Source organism: Delphinus delphis, chromosome 10 (assembly GCF_949987515.2).
Source record: "Delphinus delphis chromosome 10, mDelDel1.2, whole genome shotgun sequence".
Taxonomy (NCBI): domain Eukaryota; kingdom Metazoa; phylum Chordata; class Mammalia; order Artiodactyla; family Delphinidae; genus Delphinus; species Delphinus delphis.
Window position 1 is genome coordinate 362056 of NC_082692.2, and position 19085 is coordinate 381140.

General features: G+C 41.9%; 1 protein-coding gene across 7 annotated transcripts in view; it reads right to left on the reverse strand.

Annotated features, from left to right (window-relative positions):
• EXOC2 (exocyst complex component 2) overlaps positions 1-19085 on the reverse strand; it is a 154752-nt gene that overhangs the window by 64425 nt on the left and 71242 nt on the right. For 6 of the 7 annotated variants that reach the window (XM_060023750.2, XM_060023749.2, XM_060023748.2 and 3 more), the window contains 2 exons: positions 17846-17964; positions 4158-4283 (listed from right to left, as the gene is read on the reverse strand). In XM_060023750.2, coding sequence (XP_059879733.1) covers positions 4158-4283; positions 17846-17964 — 245 coding nt within the window. The remainder of the gene's footprint in view (positions 1-4157; positions 4284-17845; positions 17965-19085) is intronic. The other variant, XM_060023751.2, reaches the window with a different exon arrangement.

Sequence of the window (19085 nt, forward strand, 5' to 3'; positions counted from 1 at the left end):
ATTGTAGAAAGTGGGAAACAAGGTCTGACAGATTTCTTGTGGGAAGAGTAAGTTCGAGGGAATAAAGGTGAAAGTATTAGGTCTGCGAGCACCAACTATTTCCCAATCCCCCCACCCTTTATCACCTACAGACCAACTCAACATGGACTGACACGAGCTGCTTTCCAACGGTGGCAGTAGCAGACCTGGCGTGGCCACAGCTCCGGTATCACAGGCCAAGAACAAGGCAGGAGACAGGACAAGATCTAAAACCTGAAGCTTTAGAAGACCCACCTCATAAGGGTGCAAGCAGACTCTTACACAGGATAGTCCCCAAAATTAATTTCGAAAGACTAATTTTTTGAAAATTAGTTTCAAAAGATCCATGCTCCTGCAGCCGAACTGATCTCCGGTTTGCATCCCCTGCTGGGAGAGCTCATCGGGCTCCCGAGCTCACAGATCCTCGGCCAGGTCTGCGGGGAACACGTGAAAGTGACCCAAGCTGACGAGTCCCCCTTGGTCTGAAGTTGCGACACCCAGGTGGCTCTATGTGTGCACACGTCCTGCACACACACCGTCTGCTCCCAAGAGCAGTCGGCACAGAGGATGCCTCCACCCCAAGGGAAAGAGGGAACACTGCCTTCTCACCACTTAAAAAGAAATCTTTTTAAAAACCACAAAATAAACAAATAGGAAGTAAACTCAGCTTCTCTCTTGTTGAATCCACTAATTAGTAAGTATTCTGGGCTTCCCTGGTGGCGCAGTGGTTAAGAATCTGCCTGCCGGTGCAGGGGACACAGGTTTGAGCCCTGGTCTGGGAAGATCCCACATGCCGCGGAGCAACTAAGCCCATGCACCACAGCTACTGACCCTGTGCTCTAGAGCCTGTGAGCCACAACTGCTGAGCCCGCGAGCCACAGCTACTGAAGCCCATGAGCCTAGAACCCATGCTCCGCAACAAGAGAAGCCACTGCAATGAGAAGCCCGTGCACCGCAACGAAGAGTAGCCCCCACTCGCCACAACTAGAGAAAGCCGGCGTGCAGCAATGAAGACCCAAGGCGGACAAAAACAAATAAATAAATGTATATAAAAAAAGAAAAAAAATTAACAAGTATTCTACGTGAAACGACTTTATGATGGGAAAAGTATCTGGACAAGTATAAATAAAAACAAACCAATTCCAAAAGGCTTCCAAAAAGATTCTGGATTCTATTGGCTGAATCTTTCTATAGCAGATAAACTGATAAAATGATTTTGTCTGAATTCCCCTTGGGATGGAGCGTCCCCGCCAGAGGTGCACACTGGCTGCAGGGCCGTGTTACCGAGGGGCTGGCACTCAGGCACCAGGGCTCTTGGAAAACACACGGGCTCCTGCAGCCTCCTGCCCGGTGACAGGGAACAATTCTGAGGGTCATGTGTTTTTGATCTTTTTATCACCAGCAGATTCTTTACACCCACGTGTGTATGTGTGTACTGAGAGCCCTTTCCCCTTGTTCCTTCTAAGCCTACTACATCCAAATTCTGATCATTATAACTAAAAAATGATTTTGGATTTTCTTTTCTTATTGATAAATTCCCACATGCTCTATCACCGAAAGAATAACTTTAAGAGTTATCTCCTAAGACTGATGAAAAGAACTAAGGGAATATGGCAGGAGTATCTAATTTGTCTCAATAGAAGTCATAACGTAGGCTTTTTTTGATCACAAGATCAAGAATGAGCTTCCTCAACTTTATTCACAGCTATTGTTTACTGCAAGCAATCCCTCATAATGTTCCAATTTCAAGTAATAACTCTGGAGAAATTAAAGCTGACTTACTTTGCTTTCACTTCTAGCCATGCTGGAGTAACAAGGGCTGGATTTAACCTCTGGTGGTGAACAACTAGAAAACTGTGGGGCGGGGGTGGGGGAATATCTAAACAAGCATTTCATAGGCAGCACAAGACTGTGACCCCTAAGGGAAGGGGAAGTGAACAGGTGGGGAGCCCACAGCTGCTCTGGATTTCTGCCTGCCATTTCTAGACAAGAGAGGTCAAGGGAGGAGGAACTGAAGCAAAGCTCAGTGGGCTTTCGGAGTTGGAAAGATGGAGTTCAGGGCAGCGGGGGTGAGTGGATGATACATGGAAGAGTTCTGGAAAGGAGGGAGGAACTACGTGGGAAAAAAGCTCCCGGAATCCACATAAGAGTCTTCCTAAGTCATGCTCATGTCCAGTGAACTTCACAGCCAGGCAAAGAGCAGCCAGGGAGTAGTAAGGCCAAGGGTTCCCAGGAATCATACGGGAGGGGAGCAGTCCTCCTGAGTGACCCCAGGCCATTCAGGAGTGGTCTCAAGTCTCCCTAGAAGGCAGGCTACTGCTCCAGCAACTAACCACAGGCCTTGGATGAATCAAACTTATTTGCAAGTAACCGGTAAAACAAAGTCTCACACTCTTTAAAGGAAGAGAACAAAACCCCGACACTCAACACTGAACATTCCCAGTGTCTGAGAAACAATGAAACATGATTAACCAGGCTAAAAGGGGAAGGAGAATCAGAACCAGAAACCAGGGAGAAAACTAGTCAAGAGTAACAGAGCCACAAATGACAAAGAGAGAATTAACCTCTAAGGACAATGTTCAAGTAAAGGAAAACGTGAAATAATGAGAAAAGAAAGGGAAGATATTTAAAAGAACCAAATGGAACTTCTAGAGATGAAAAAGTACATGAAACTTTTACATGAAACTTCAGCTTAGATGCTGAAGATAAAAGATCAGAGAAGGCATAACAATTAACTCTACAGTGGAGCACAGAGTGGAGAAACTGGGGTGGGGAACAGATCCTCAGTGATCTACGGGATAATCCATTGGCTTAACATACATGCAGTTGGGATTCCAGAAAAGGAAGCAGAGCAGAAAGATATCTGACAAAATGATAGCCAAAAATTTTGCAAATTTGATGGAAATTTCCAGAATTAGATAAAATTGATGCAAGAAGCTTGACAAACCCCGGGCAGGATAAATTTGAACTGTTCAAGATGATGTAATTCATTACAGTCAGCCTCAAGTATAATTTCTAACTGTTTTAAGCCTGTCAGCATGTCCACGGGTGGTAGTGAATCACATAAGGGCAAGGAAGGGGTGTGGAAAGGGTTTTCACAGATCATGTGTCATCCTACTCATTAAAGAAAGGAAGTATTTTTTTAAAACTCAGGTGGGCTGCACTTCAGGGTCAGGCCCTGGCTATATCTGCTTAGAGGGCTACACGGTACCACAATGTACAGAATCAAACAGTTCTGCTCTCTCCAGTGTTTATTCTAGAGTTTGGTGGGCTGGGTGGAGAATGGAACAGGACAAGAAGAAGCCACACTGACAGTTATGGAATCCCTTCATTTAGTGCAAATGTATCATTTGATTTTAGTGCTTATGATGGACATTCATTCATATTATTAATAGAACTTTAGAAAAAAAATCTCTACTCCAGTACTCAGAAGAATGATATGAAATACTTTGAAATAATCTTTAGAGGTATTTGAACTTAATAAGAAGTAAGGTATTTCTATTACCTTATTTGCATTTCTTATATCTATTATTGAGGTTGTAAGTAACCAGTGACTAACAGCATCTAATTGGTACACAAAGGCATTATAACCAACATGTTTTGTATCTCATATAGGTAAACAATCAAAAGATCAATGTCAACCTCAGGAAGAAATGTAACACAGTTACAACTTGAGATGCCTTAGCGTAGAAAAAATGATTAGCAACTAATTTATGGGTAATAAACAAACAACTCTTTTCAAACCAAATTTTAAAATTCATTAAAAAGGTGTCTACTATTTTTCTGTACTGACTACAGAGATTCACTTTTGTTGCAACCTTCATCCTAAAGACGTTCTCAGATAATTTTTTCTGTGGCATATTTTTAAAAATTCAACCACAGAAATGTGTTGAATAACACTGACCTGTGCCCAATGAAATGACTTACTAAAAAATCAAATGGCATTTCTTTAATGTACAATGTAAAATTCATTTTAATTATCTAAATTTAATTACTGTGTAGTTGCTTAAGTAGAAGGGATGATGGCTGGTAATACTCAGCAGCAGTAACACAGGTGATTATGGAATTTTCCAAGAGAAAAATGCTGGCTATTACACGAGTACAAATTTAAAAGATACAGGTGGGAGGGAGACACACACCGTCATCTCGACCAGGCTGAAAGTTGCTACCCCTCTTCAGAGACGCCGTCTGGCCTAGATGACCCGGCACGGAGGCACGCACATCGCCGTCCAGGTCCAGCGTGGCGCTGTGAAGGCCCGGTGGCCCTGGAAGAGAGAGGCAGCGTTTCCATGGACTCACAGAGCTTACTAAGTGATTTAATGGACCTCTTCTCTGAGAGATTTCTTGCTCAACCGTTCCATTCTTTTTTTTTAAAGAAGACATCTACTAAAGTAAAACCAGAAATATTTTCTCTAAATAGCTTTTAAAAGTCACTCCCACCATACAGATTTGGAGGATTAAATCTATTACTCTGGCTTAATACAGACATGTAACTTACATATCATTTCAGAATGAATGTTCAGCAAAACGGAGGGGAGGGGGTTCCATAAACATAAAAATCAGGATGAAAAATTCTTTTTTGAAAAGCAACTTGGCACTTGGAAAGGAAGGTACAGGGTTTAGTGGAGCAGACTTAACAGCATAAATCTTTGACTTCCCCCTTAAAATTTAAATCTCCAAATACCACAACTTCTTTCTTTGCAATGTGGGATGTGATTTCTTATTTCTATTCCCACTGCCAGCCACCTAGTTGGGACCCTTTTCACCCCACACTGTTAATATTCTAGAAGCCTAACACTTCACTAGAGAATGTCAAGACATTCTCTTTATTGTCCTGGATTAATACCACCAAAATACTGCTATCTTGATTCTCTTCTCAGAAGTCTTCCAGAAAACCCTCAGAATTCCAACCCAAATTATCTAAGAACCAGGAAACACTTTTTCTAAGATGGTTCTCCAGAGTCACCAGGAATGGAATCCCGTGTTGCTAATCCTGTTAGTGAGAGGCTGGCATTATGGGTAGAATTCGCCTTGTCAGCCTGCAGAGGTGCTATAACCAGCACTCTGAGCTCTGCAGCTGAGCATTCAAAGACCTCCAAAACAAGCTGAATTCAATAAACATTTACAGGGTGCTTACGGTGCAGAGGACACTATGAAAATGCATCTTTCATTTTCCTGCCTCACTTCCTACCCTTTTCATCATCCTCCCCATCCTGTTAATAAACACAAGTCGCCTCCTGCTGTCGCAGCTCAAAGTGCTGTCTACTTTCCCTGCCCTCCGAATGAACACCGTCTCATTGACTCAACATTCTGCCTTCTGCTGTTCATTAGCAGTTCCAGTCAGAACTTCTCGGGGATAAGGATCAATATTAAGTCTCTGTCCACAGCTGGATCTTCTGCATATAATTCCTTCAATATACACTGAGTGACTGATACTAAATTATTCAATAAGAATGCTCTTCCTTTGTTTTATAACTTAACAGAATATGAAAAGCTTATAGATTTGTTTCCAAGGGCAAAAGATGAAACCCATTTATAAAATAATGATTTTATGCCAGTGATAGTGTCAGTTATCCAGTAGCATCAAACAAGTCTTCACTGAGCCCTCCCACGTGCCAGGAATTGCAGGCCCCTGGGATACGGCAGTGGGTTAACAGGTAAAGGCCTGTCCTCAAGGTGTTTACATCCTGGCAGTGGAGGCAGAAAATCAAGACATAAGTGAATACAATATAAGCAAAGAGTCTGCTTTCATGGCTCCTCCCATCATGAGCCACTCAGCATGATACAGTATGAGCTATCTCCCCGCCTCCTCACAGATTCTACCAGGCAGGTTTTACAGAAATAGAAACCAAGTCATTTGAACAGATAGTTTCAGTGGAACGGCATTTTATTAAATACCCACGATGTTTCACCTACTATGCTAAATGCTTTATTTACATGGACTTCTACTTCGGAACACATTAAATCTAGGATAAGACTTGTAGAATTCAATATTTTAAAATAGCAAGAAAAATGAGAGTTAAGAAAACACATAGATGAAGAAATAATATTTTTTATAATTGATTTTTTCCCCATCTCAAAGAGGGATTTGTGTGGAAGCTTTGAAGATTTATGACATTTTCCTCTGAAGTGTACAGAGTCACCACTGCTATTAATTGTAGAATTCAAGAAATTAATATCAAAATATCAATTTTCTGACATATTTTAAAAGGAAATGTAGGGACTTCCCTGGTAGCACAGTGGTTGGGAATCTGCCTGCCAACGCAGGGGACACGAGTTCCAGCCCTGGTCTGGGAGGATCCCACATGCCACGGAGCAACTAAGCCTGTGGCCACAGCTACTGAGCCCGCATGCCACAACTACTGAAGCCCATGCACCTAGACCCAGTGCTCCACAAGAGAAGCCCGCGCACCGCAATGAAGAGGAGCCCCAACTCGCCACAACCAGAGAAAGCCCGCGCGCAGCGACAAAGACCCAACGCAGCCAAACACAAATAAATAAATTTATATAAAAAAGGAAATGTAAAAAAGCCCAAACTTGGCACCACATTAAATGTTTGTATAAAATGTGTAATTTATGTAAACATGTATATTGAAAGGTGCAAGAAGAGAATGCTTTAATTCAAAACGTTATAAGTTACTACCCTTGAAGGTTTCAGGACTACAAATTTTTGATTAGAAGGAAAACCTCCTAGTTTCCTAAATACACACTGTATACCATTCCTACAAAAATATACAATGATCATTAAGTAGATCCTCAGAAAAAGTTTTTCCCCGTAACAGGACTACAAATTTTTGATTAGAAGGAAAACCTCCTAGTTTCCTAAATACACACTGTATACCATTCCTACAAAAATATACAATGATCATTAAGTAGATCCTCAGAAAAAGTTTTTCCCCGTAACATTAATTTAAATGCATGATATTAAGTCCTGTATAGTTTAATTTGAATAAACTTGAATTTTGAAACTGTTAAAAGACTGATTTATTTTTCCCTTTAATGGCAGAAACTATTAAGAACATGTGTTCCTTCTATTAGAAACCGTATCATCATTTTCTACGATATCAGGAAAAGAAAGCTTACCAAGAACTAATTTCTTATTTGGAAGTGTCTGTCGAATAGCAGCAAGGACAGCACAGTAGCAGGGAGAGGACGGCCCCCAGACCCTGGGGACAGATGCGTCCGTGGGCGTGCTGGGCCAAGGGTCCGGCAGGTGGTGCCCTGCACAGCCCGGGGACCAGCCGTGCAGTGGGAGCCCGGGCCTGAGCCCAGAACTCGCTCTCCTCTAACAGACTGCTCCTTTCTCTGGTCAGAAAAAGTCTTGCAATGAGTAATCTTATGGGGAATTAGGAGGATTGTCCTTTGAGGAGAAAATTAATGAAAACACTTAAAATCTCAGTTGTCAGAAATTATTTACTATCAAGTGTCAAAAAAAAAAAAAAAACTTGAGGATTCTGACACTCCTTTTAAACTTAAATTACACGACGATATTTATACCCCACAAAATTATTACAAATATGAAGTGCTTCTGATGATAAACAAACATTATTATAAAAGAAAGGAAAAGATGAAAAAAAGTTTCTGTAACATAAAATCAGCAAAAGGTTTTAAAATATAAGAAATCCGTTCATTTGCTCTTGACTGTTTTACCTCACAATACGATAGCAGTACCTCTTGATATGTTTAAGAGAAATGTTATATAAAATATACTGTTATAAATGAGAGTAACTAGGAAGTTTCATAATATCATGCTCTTATTTATGTGCAGACCATACACAAATGAAAATTATGTTACTTCGTATATTTTCCCTGAAAACACTAAATTATCTGCCCTGATATCCACCTAAGGATGGTGTTCAATACATATATACACAGGACTTGGGTTTTTCATTAGAAGCTCAGTTTGCACTAAGCTGTTCTGCAGGTGACAGAGCCTAAAGTTTTTGTAAAACTGTGTTTGACTTTGTGTTTTTCAAACCTAAAACTGCATTAATGAGTTATGGGAGGTCATTTGTTTTCTTGAGAGTAGATTTTCTCTAGAAATGAACTGTTCCTACGATTTTATCCCTGACGAAAGTTTTTCTCAAATAGGATCACAGCCCAGCTTTCCCTCATCTGTGCTCACGCTGACAACTGCTCCCTATCCCAGGGGCCCCCGCTCTGTGGCAGAAGGAGTCACAGGCGGCATGTGCTTCTTCACCTGTAAAAATCAGGGCTTGAACTACACAAGCCTTAGTGTCTTTTTCAGCTCTAAAATTCTGATTCTATGATACAAAATCTGAATTTGAAACTTTGAACCACCGCTTATTCCGCTCCCTGGAATAGTTTGAGACAACTGAGGGTGATGAGTAGCAGTGCTGTTTAAATGTATAAACAGTCTCTGCCCCTACACAGAGAGCACACGTGAGCGTTAAGTCGTAAAAGGAAATTTCATCAAGAAAATATTAAAGGCGACAAAAACAGTAACAGGGAAAACGTCACTAGGATTTCATACTTGTTATTGTGGACCTTACAGCTTGGCTATTTTAGAGGCACCAAGCAGAGTAACCAATAAACACCCTCAAATGACAGTGTGCTGATAAGATCAAGATTACTTGGCCGCAATCTGTCCAAGTTATCTGAGGAATAACTATGGGGAAAGATTGCTCTCCTGACAAAACTTCACACAGCAACACTTCCATCAGTACAGTATTTCCAGTCCTAAAATTCTATATGGTGTTTGTAGGGGAAAAAAAAAAAAAAAAAGGGATACTAAAAAAATTCTAGAACTAAATAATCCTAGGGTATAGCTGTATCTTCTAAATTCCATGAACTAATATTTGGGTTTTTACCAATACATCAAAGAAAACATATATATCTTACCTACATATGCTTGGAAGAAGCATCTTGGAAGAAAAACTCTTTTAAACACTTAAAATTAAAAAAAAATGACTAAGCTTCTTAATTACTGACCCTTGATAGAAGAAACGTTCACGTGTTGCGGTCTGGGGAAGACATTCTGGCTTATACACGCGTCAACTTGAATTTTATACTAACTGGAACAGCCTGTTTGTGGCTGTTCAATCAAACACACATTGTACGTCTGCTTTAATTATTACAGAAGAGGGCACAGTGGCCAGAAGTAAAGAATGTCCACGCTAAAAGTAAAGATGAAATGCCTGTCTCCCTGGGCCACCAATGCTGGTCCTTCTTGAATGGTGAGATTCCCTTCCCAGGTGCCAAGGCCACACTGACTCGCTGTGTACATGCTGGTCTGTATCCCTGACATGTTTGATGTTCTTTGTTCTGACAAGATATAAAACTGTGCTGAAAACCATGCTTCTCTGGAACAGTTCCTCAGAGTTATCTGAGAGGCTGTCTTCTGGGCTACAGTCCTCAGTTTGGCTCAAATAAAACTCTTTTCTATCAAATAAAATTCTTTTCCCATTACAGATCATTTATTTTCGTTGACACACTTGAGTCAACATTCTGTTTCTCCGGTTTAAATAAAGCTTCTAAAACATGCTACCAGCATTCTCAAAGGGAACTATTTTTCTAATTGTGAGTATGCAGGAGAAATTTAACAGATTACAAATAAATATAAAATTAGAAAAATCACCTTTGGAATACTATATAAACAAAACAGAAATTTACTTTTAATAAGAGAAAAACAGAAAATCTGTCTTCAGAAGTTGCAGAAGTAACTTTCTTCAGAACACTAACAATCCTAGCTGCTTCACCAAGAGTAAAAGTGGCAGTACAGAAATCAAGTTTAAAGTGTATTACTTTTCTAAAAGAAAAACTATTTATCTTTCACAATTTGCTATGAACGAGTTGAAAGATTTGCTATTTTTTTCCAACCATGAGATTTTTACCAGATAAAAAGTCTTCAGCTTTATGCGAACTTCAGAGATATGGCGAGATTTTCTGCAAAGCTCAAAAACTTAAGAGTTTACCTTAAAACTCTGAGTACGACAAAAAACTGATAATGGCTTTAGGAAGATTTGTAAGAAATGCTTGTTATACCAAGGATTCCACATCACACATCAGCCAAATCCTCTCAACTCCAGCTATCTGGGTGCGCTCTCCCTTCTTTAAATGCAGTGGTCAGTATGTGTTTACCAGACTCCCTGAGACACAAAGGGCAGGAGAGGCTCTTCTGTGGAGGGGGAGGCCTGCAGACGTGGGCCAGGTGGTACATCAGCCACGTGTACTCGGCCCCCGGCCTCCCGCCCAGCTTGCTCCCAGCCCACGTGGTACGGGGAGCCCTGGTCTATAGCCAACTCTCCAGGTGGCCCACTTCCTCAGCCCGAAACACCTCCAAACACACTTTCCTGCGCACAGCAGGCCCCTGTCCTGAGCAGCAGCCGGACCACCCCCTGCCGCTTGTTGACCGTGCTCGGGGCCAGGAGCCTCTGCAGACCCAGGCCTGCTGGACTCCTGTCAAGCACAGCACACACAAAGGTCGGTGACTGGGATGGGGTGGGTGCAGCAAGGCAGCTACCAACCTCCAGGAACGAGACTGTGTCCACAGATAAGAATGTTCTTTTTGATCTGATGCTTCTATACATACATTTGAAGTTCCTACGGGGTACTTCTTCAATTTAAAGGGGATCGTTTAATCCAAATTAAACCAAGGAAGGCGTATTTAACAGGCCGCATAACCTCACTCCACTTCTTAGGGCTGCGGGCCAAATTCTGAACTGTATTCCAACATCATTCGGAAAACAGCTGAAAGGAAGAGACTCATTTTAAAAGCAAGACTACAGGTGTGAACCTTGAAGAAGCGCTTCTCAGCTAACATTGGCTATATAAGCAAGAACCATACATTGTAACAAGCTGGTTAGGTGAATAACCAAAACCAAATTATTTATGCTTTTATTTAAGTACGACCCTTTTCTGCAGTTATATACAGATTTAAGTAGAGAGCACCTACTTAGACTGTATAAGCAATAGAATTATTACAAAAATGACAACAGGAGACATAAAATATCTGTACCCCTGAATATTCTAAAATTACCAGGCAATGCTAGCAATTCAAGGTGTGCGGGGCATTTACTGTCAAAACCGTTTTCTCTGAAGGCTGGAGGTGTGTCTCCCCCCAGACAGACAGTGAGCCAAGCAGAAAAGACCCAGCGCTGGGACGTCACGCGGAGAGGTCCTCCTGACGGAAGCCCTGCTGCCCTGTCTGACCTGACACAGACAGACGCTGCCACCAGGTGACCAGAACCGAGCACAAAACGAGGCAAGTCTCACTCCTCCGACCATACCCAACAGCTGGGGAAGCACTGACAGGACCTGCGAATGAACGCTGTACTATTTGAACAGTAAATCAAATGCTCAAGTGCTAGTTTACTGACTTCTAAAAAACTGTTTAAGTTACTAGTATTAATTGCTAGTCCTCATTTTAATTTGGAAGCTAAATTTGTCTTTTCAAATTAGATTAAAAAACAAATTTAGAATCACGTAAAATCCTGCTAAGCTGTCAGGTAATTAAAACTGCTTATGTAAACTTATACTGTTTACAAACAACAGCGACAATTTCTAACAGGATGCACTGTGAATCTAATTCATGGCACACTGAGTATCACCTAGGTTTCTTCTCTTTCTGAGAAAAAGGACAAAAGGGAAAGGAAAACCAGACCACCACTTTGCTGGAGAGAAGATTTTTGCTATTACAGTCATAAACTGGTACTTTTCTTCTAGTCCTCTCTCCTGAATCTACCTTCTTCTGTAATCCTTTATGGCTTACGAATCTCAAAGTAAGTGAATAAAATCCCACTACAAGTATTTAGAAGCACTGCCTCTTCTAAAGCCAACTGAAGCAACAGTGAGCAGGTAAAGCACAATTCACATCGGGAGGACTCAGTCACAGGGACGGGAAGGTGGAGACCAAACCAGTGTCGCCTACCTGTACTTGCAGGAGCTGTGCCTTTTCTTCTTTTTAAATCAACGTCTATCATTCTGGGTTCACGTTGGTATAATAAACATTCAGGAGAGAAACTACTTTTTAAATCTCCAAAAATGAAACTTCATAAAAGAAACTTCCTAATGTACAACCTCATGATAACAACTTTAAAATAAAAAATTAGAAATTTTATTAGAAATCTATGTATAAACGTTTACTGTCTTTTTAAACATAGAAACATTTTTGTAGTTACGTAGAAGATCTGACAAATCTGCTGCCAATTTCTTAATGGAGGCTTGCAACCTAATCTGGTGCCCAGGAGCTACCTGATGCCAAATTGTGGAAATACTAGAATTATATTTTTTTAACCCCAGTGATTATCTACATAAAGGTCACATCTTTATTTTTTTAATATCAAGAAAAAATATAGTTTAGTTATACTAAATTCATGAAACTGTACAAAAATTTAAAATGTACTTTATGCATGTATTTGATGAGCTTGAATTGAAAATATAGTCTTTTTATTTCAGCAAGTCATTAATAATCTGCTCTGTTTGAAACAATTAAAAGAGTAGATCATTAGCCTCTATTCTTAACATTTTTCCTCTATAATAGATCCGTACTGTGATGGTTCAGAATAAACCTTTCAGGTGTGACGTATCTCTAAGTTTTCAAAGAGAACCTGAGCCACATGGAAATGTGTTCCCATCTGCTGTGTGACTGTCTGAAAGAATCTATGGCTTCCATTCTAAACGCGTCACTTGCCTCTGCTCTAATATGTCCTCTGGGAAGCCCTAGCGGTGCAGACAGCAGAAAGCAGAGATAACTGCTCTAGATGCTTCTCCCTGGAGTCACCACATGTAGTCAGCACGTATTTTAAATGAGTTTAGAGTTAAACTCATTTTCAGAACAAAGGAAAAAACACACCTTTGAAGGCTACCTTTCAAAATCCTGTTTGAGAATGTCCGTAGGGGGTTAAACCAAAGGCTTTTCCTGACAGGAAACCTGAAGATTTAGTCTAATTTTGGCCCTATTTCACAGAAATTTTAAGAGACAAATGACACTTCTTATAAGGCAGTAAAAGTTTTGGAAGAGAAGCTGTAGAGTTGACTAGCTCAAGCTGGAAGAAAACAGGCCCTTCCATAGGTGTTTATGCTTTCAAGATGAATTTTTTTTTTAATGTTGATCTTTATTCTTGTTTTTTTCCTCCTATTTGTCTCCCCTTAGAAAAAAGGAAAGATCACATTTGGGCTACAGAGGCGGCCGCAGAAGCGGAGTGAGAATTCCTGGATACCTGGCAGGGTGTGTTGAGGCGTAATGCTCATCTCCTGTCTGTGTCCTGGTGTGCGACATCTAGGGGCACCATCTACCAGGTTCGTATGCGTTATTATTATAAAAATTGGAATCCAGAGAAGGCTCTAATGCAGTGTTTATAAAAATATCAACCCTACGGCCTACCTCTGCTGAGCAATGAATGCTTCACATACAGAAGAATGTAACCTGGACAAATGTGGCTTTTTTATGTAGGACTGCTGTCTCTGAAAATCTATCACCATCTTGGCTCATGAACTTTTATTGAAGACCACAAGACTAAATACAATTAACATTTTAACCCAAAGCATCATGTAAAGATTTAAAAAAAAAAAAACTTGTATGTTAATTAGGTTTCTTAAATTCATGCATAAAAACCAGCTTTACTTACAAAGACACAAAGAAGTCTTTTCCTGTCTAAAATATTTACAGTCTGTCTTTTTAAAATTGTATCTCACCTCACAAGACTGGGTTATCCATCAGTTACAAGCATTTCTCTGGTGGTAGAAGTCCGAGTACAGGTGTTACAAATAGAAGAACGTACAATGCATTCTTTAGGTTTAGAATGCAACAAGCTTTCATTCTGAAAACAGGTTCTGGAGAAGACCTGAATGAAAGCAATGCAGCTTCACAAAAAGGCACTGCCATCGTGCCATCCGTTCACCATGTTCAGAAACACACTTCATGAAATACTATCTTCAACCACAGAACACAGGTCTGTGGAACCACCGTGCAGGACACGGAGAAGCTGGGCTGTCTGTCACCTGGCTTCTCTGAGGCAGCTTCCTCGCGTGCAAAACAGATCCAAGTCATGTACCAAACCAGACAACTTCCCAGGTTTCTTCCAGACCCCAAATGTTGTGATTACGAGAGGATGGCCAACAGAAAGTCCAAATGATATTTAGGAGACTTGCCCTCATACTGACTGCACTTCTATTACACCTAACTAGGACGCTCATAAATATCAATTAGGAGTCTATCGGGAACAATCCGGTGTAGATTACATGAAAGAAAAATTGTACTTATTCCCAGCAAACGTATAATTAAGGCCAATATCTTACATAAACACACCCACACATGCACATGCCTATGCTATATAATGACATTACCTGTACACGGGTAGGCAGGTGCACAGTAAAGAGCTGACGTGTCCAGTGACATATGCACACTCTGATGACAACAACCAGGAAGGCATCTAGGTGCCAAGTGGCCAAAGTGGACACTATGTCACCACGGCTAATTCTTCTAGGAAACACAAGTTCTGTCTCCATCTGTGTCACTTCTCGTATCATCTGCCTTTGCACTGGCTATTGATTAAAAAGCCACATTAAGTACATAGTATCCGTGTACTTAAAAAGATACTGGAGGTATTAAACTGCTTTTGAATTTGACAATTAACTGAATACTTGATATTAAGAAACCACATTTCAGGTAATGATAATAGTATTTTAGTTACAGTTTTCACAAAGCATCTTTACCTTTGAAAATTACATACTGAAATAATTATGGATGAAATGATGTGACCTGCTTCCAAAATAATTCAGGGTGAGGGAGGCGGTGTAGATAAAACGAGACTGGCTGTGAGGGGATAACTGTCGAAACTGGGCAGGTACACGGGAGGTTGTGGTATCACCTTTGGTGCTCTTAAGTATGTTTGGAATTCTCCAAAATAAAATAATAAGAACTCCTGATGGTGAGCTCAAAAGAACACACCAACTTTCCAACTGAAAGACAGTTATCTGTTGGGACTGTCTATACTGTTCATATTAGTCGTGTTTGCTGACAACAGGTGGGCACGGCTCAGGATGTTCCTCTGAATGTCAAGGACGATTAAATCCTAACCTATAAACATCTGGCTAATGAATTTAGGAAATTTACATTGTATTGTCACGAAATCTGTGGAGTAAGTTCAAAGAGTCGTAAACTGTTATGTTTCCCTTCCTAATTTTAAAGACCAACTTATGAAAATAACTTTAGGTAAACCTCATCACTAACAAAAGGATCCACGTAATGCACATTCCTCCAAGCACTTCATATGCGAGCGGCAACGTCTACAACAGGCTTGGTCAGAGTGAATAAAAAGGCAGGTCTCCAGTTACACGGAAGCTCGTGTCTTTTTTTTTTCTTCCAGAAATGCTGATTTTCAGCAGTTTTGGATAAATACATATAGCAATACATAACACCAAGATGGCAGGGCAGGAATCCATTAGGTAAGGGTGTGTCTCTATTGATCTTCAAGAAAGATTCAGACCTTTAGTGATGGAATATCGGTTATCAGATCCTTCAGGTATGGGTGCGACAATAAGGCATACGAATTTTCCTGGCACTTCTCCAATTTCAAATGGTCTATATGCTGTCTTCATAAATGACACATGCTTTCCAGAAATTCAAGTATTTTCAGAACTAAATCATACAGTTGGATTGTTTCTTATAAGCCTGAGTAGGGAAAACGTTTGTCAGACCGTGATCCTGTTTGTATCACTGTATTTACAGCCTCTTCACTGGAGAGGGGAAGGGTGGTACTTACTGAGCACCTACTGGGTCTCTGGACTACTTCCCCGTGGCTCCTTCCCTGGAAAACTCACATCCCTCATTTAGGTTCAGTGGCAACAACACCTCCTCTAGGAAACTTCCTTGGGCCTCCCGCTAACGAGACTGAGGCAGAGTTCTGCACTCCCCACTTTGCAATACCTTTCACAAGTACACTTATGTAATAAACAACACGTGAATTGTTTAAAGACATAGGTCTCTCTCACTAGACTACAAGCTCCAAGAGGCCAGAGACCTCTGGGTCTTGCTCATCACGGCTCTTCAGTCCCGAGAGCACATCCACCACACTGATTACCAGCCCCGGCTGCACCACAGTCTCCTGGGAGCTTTAAAAAATACTGCTGCGTGGACTCCACTGCTAGAGAGTCTAATCAGGTCAGGAATGGGGAGGACGCTGGGAAGTGACAATCTTTAAAAAAAACCCAGGGGGTTGTGACGGGCAGCCACGTTGAGAGTCCTGCCCAACAGAGCAGACTCAGTACACAAGAACCTGAGGACCTCTAAATATCCCCCAATGACCTCAGACTGTGCATATGTTGTTTGATGTCATTTTCACTTGCTAAAACTATAAAATAATTAATGACATACTAGAAATTTAGATATGGCATCAGTGAAGAGATATTCGGGTTTTCCTAAACATCAACAATAGAAAAGAACAGACTCATAGCTGGAAAATACTCAACTCCAAGCCACCTAATTCACGACAAAACTAAACTATAAATAAATAATCATGGCCTCTCTGTGGCACCTCCTTCTGTGCCAGGACTGCTCTCATGTTACTTCACTTTCTCGTCCAGAAACCTTGTAAGAATCGCTGCGCCTTATTTATACAATCTATTTGGTGTCTCAGGCCACTGAAACTGCATTTGCCAAGGTCATCAACAGCCTCAGCACAAAATCTAAAGGACACCCCTTTATCGGACTCTTCACCTTAAAACCCTTGCTGACCCTCCTTTCCCTCCCGGCTCCCTGGCCACCTGCAGGTTTCTCCTCCACCAGTGCTGTAAAGAGCACTCCCTAGGACTCTGTCCTACATTCCTACATTTTCTTCCTTTTTCTCCTTCTTGGGTGAATATGTCAACTCCCAGGGACCATCTACGTGCAGACCACACCCAAACCTCTTGCTCTTTAAATTCAGTTACCTATTGGACGCGTCCACTTGTTCGTCAGACAGCCGCACACCAACCGGTCCAAAGAGAAGGGAAGACCATCTTCTCCTCCTCGCCCCAGCCCCACGGCGCCCCATCCCAACCAGCTGCCAAGGCCAGACCTCTGGGCATCACCGAACCCCTCCTACCCCTCCTTCCCTCACCAGGTCCTGGCGATCGCAGGTTCCGCACAGCTCTTGAATCCCCTCCTCCTCCACACCCACGGCCCCCGTGCCGGCGAGATGCCTGAATCACCACAGCAGCCTCCTAACCGGCTCCACTGTCCCCGTCTCATCGGGTCTTTCCCAGGCTTCAAACCCCTGGACGAAGGAGGCCAGGGGCCTCCTCACCCGGCCTCAAGTCCTGCCACTGTGCTGGCTGTGAACCAGCTGTGACTCTTCCTCCACTCTCCTCAGGGCCTGTGCTGGAGGCGGCCCAGCAGGCATTCCTCATCCTCTAGGTTCTCTGCTAACACAGAGTCCTGTCTAAGACACGTCCCCAAACCTGCCATCTACCAGTCACAACCTGGTACTTGGTTAGTTGAGCTCCATGAGGGCTGGGACTGCGTCCGTGCACCTGGACTTGGCATGGTGCCTGGTGCGCAGCAGGGCTCAACATGCACTTGATGGAATAGTGAGTGTACTGTTCCTGTTGATCAAGACTAGTATCATTTCTACAACATCATGTCACTTCCACAAGAGGTAACTGTTCTGTAAGCCGAACCTCTGTCAACACTGCCAGTCAGCCATGAGACAGGCATGCTGAGAGGGCTTTCTCCCTCCCCTGCTCTCTTACTCGCCCAGGGAGGACGCTAACCGGGGTGGGGGGCAGGTATAGTTACAAAGGGAACGACTCATCCCTCAATCTAGAGCGTCCCCAGAGTGTGTCGAGTGACGAGGGGGAGGACTCAGGCAGGGAGAAAGGGTCTTGCCTTTGAGGTCCCGCACGCAGCCCTCCTGGCAGCTGTGCATGAGCTGGAGGATCCATCGGTGCTGGGCTCCGATGCACTGCCACGCAGGGTCGCCTGGCGCGTGGAGGTCAGACAGGTACCTGAAACAGCAAGGCCAAGGCTGACCCAGTCAGCTTCTGCTGCACAGCCATAATGAGGACAAGAGGAAAGCTAGCATATCTTAAAGTCATCACTTTTAAGAAAACCTAAAACTTTGTCAATTAGTAAAGCATTCGTCAATACTAGTCTTTAATATTCAGTTCTAAATGAAATATATTCAGATTTCTTTTCAGGCAATTAACAAACAATAAACCTACACTTTAAGAAGTTAGGACTTTATAAAAATACAACCAAGGAGACAAAGACAACTTGCAATGCCCCTATAACGCCCAGTGAGAGCGTATCTTTATGGTTACATTTTGTTCACAGACTGTTTCTAATTAGTTCTCAGTCACACAGAAAACAGGTGAGAGCCAGCAGAGGCCTCAGCGTGAATATTTCTTCATTCCTTTCTGGTCTGAAATACGGCCACGAGGTGGCAGTGTGACCCTTTTTTCTGCAGGATCCAAACAGGGCAACACTTTATTACACAAAGAGATTTGGTGACAGCAAGCACTGACTTCTAAGTCTAAACTCTAATTCATGAGAAGATATTTCTCTAGAAAATACAGTATAGATGGGCATTTTTCTTAGTTTTTAAATAGTTCTTAAAATATTTAAAGTCTTCTTTCTCTGTAAAAATTCCAAACCCAGATAGACAACTTGAAAAATTTCTGCCAAATACCATTAAAAACTTGGCCCTCATGAAATATATAAATGTAACAAGTTAAATCCAATTAAATCAACCTCAAAAGCTGGACTTATTGTCTTAAAATAACTCTTAAACCCTAAGCTGTCTGTTGTCTTGGGGTTAAAAGTTTTGTTCAAGAATAAATTTTAATTAATGGTGACAAGCTGTGACCTCTAAACACGCAGGGACACACCTGGGCTTCTCTCCCCAGCTTCTGCAATACTGAGTATTTCCTTACTTAGCAGCTAATTAGAGGAGAAACAAGTTAGTGGCAAATAAAACACTGAGAAGAAACCTGACATCACATTCGGGAACGACCCACCTCCCCTGACCTCCACGGGCTAACGGGGAAGAATGGTTTCCGAGGACAGCGGGGTGTCCCGTGCGGGCTCCTCTCCTACCCGAGCCATGACCCTTTATTTATAGGGGCCA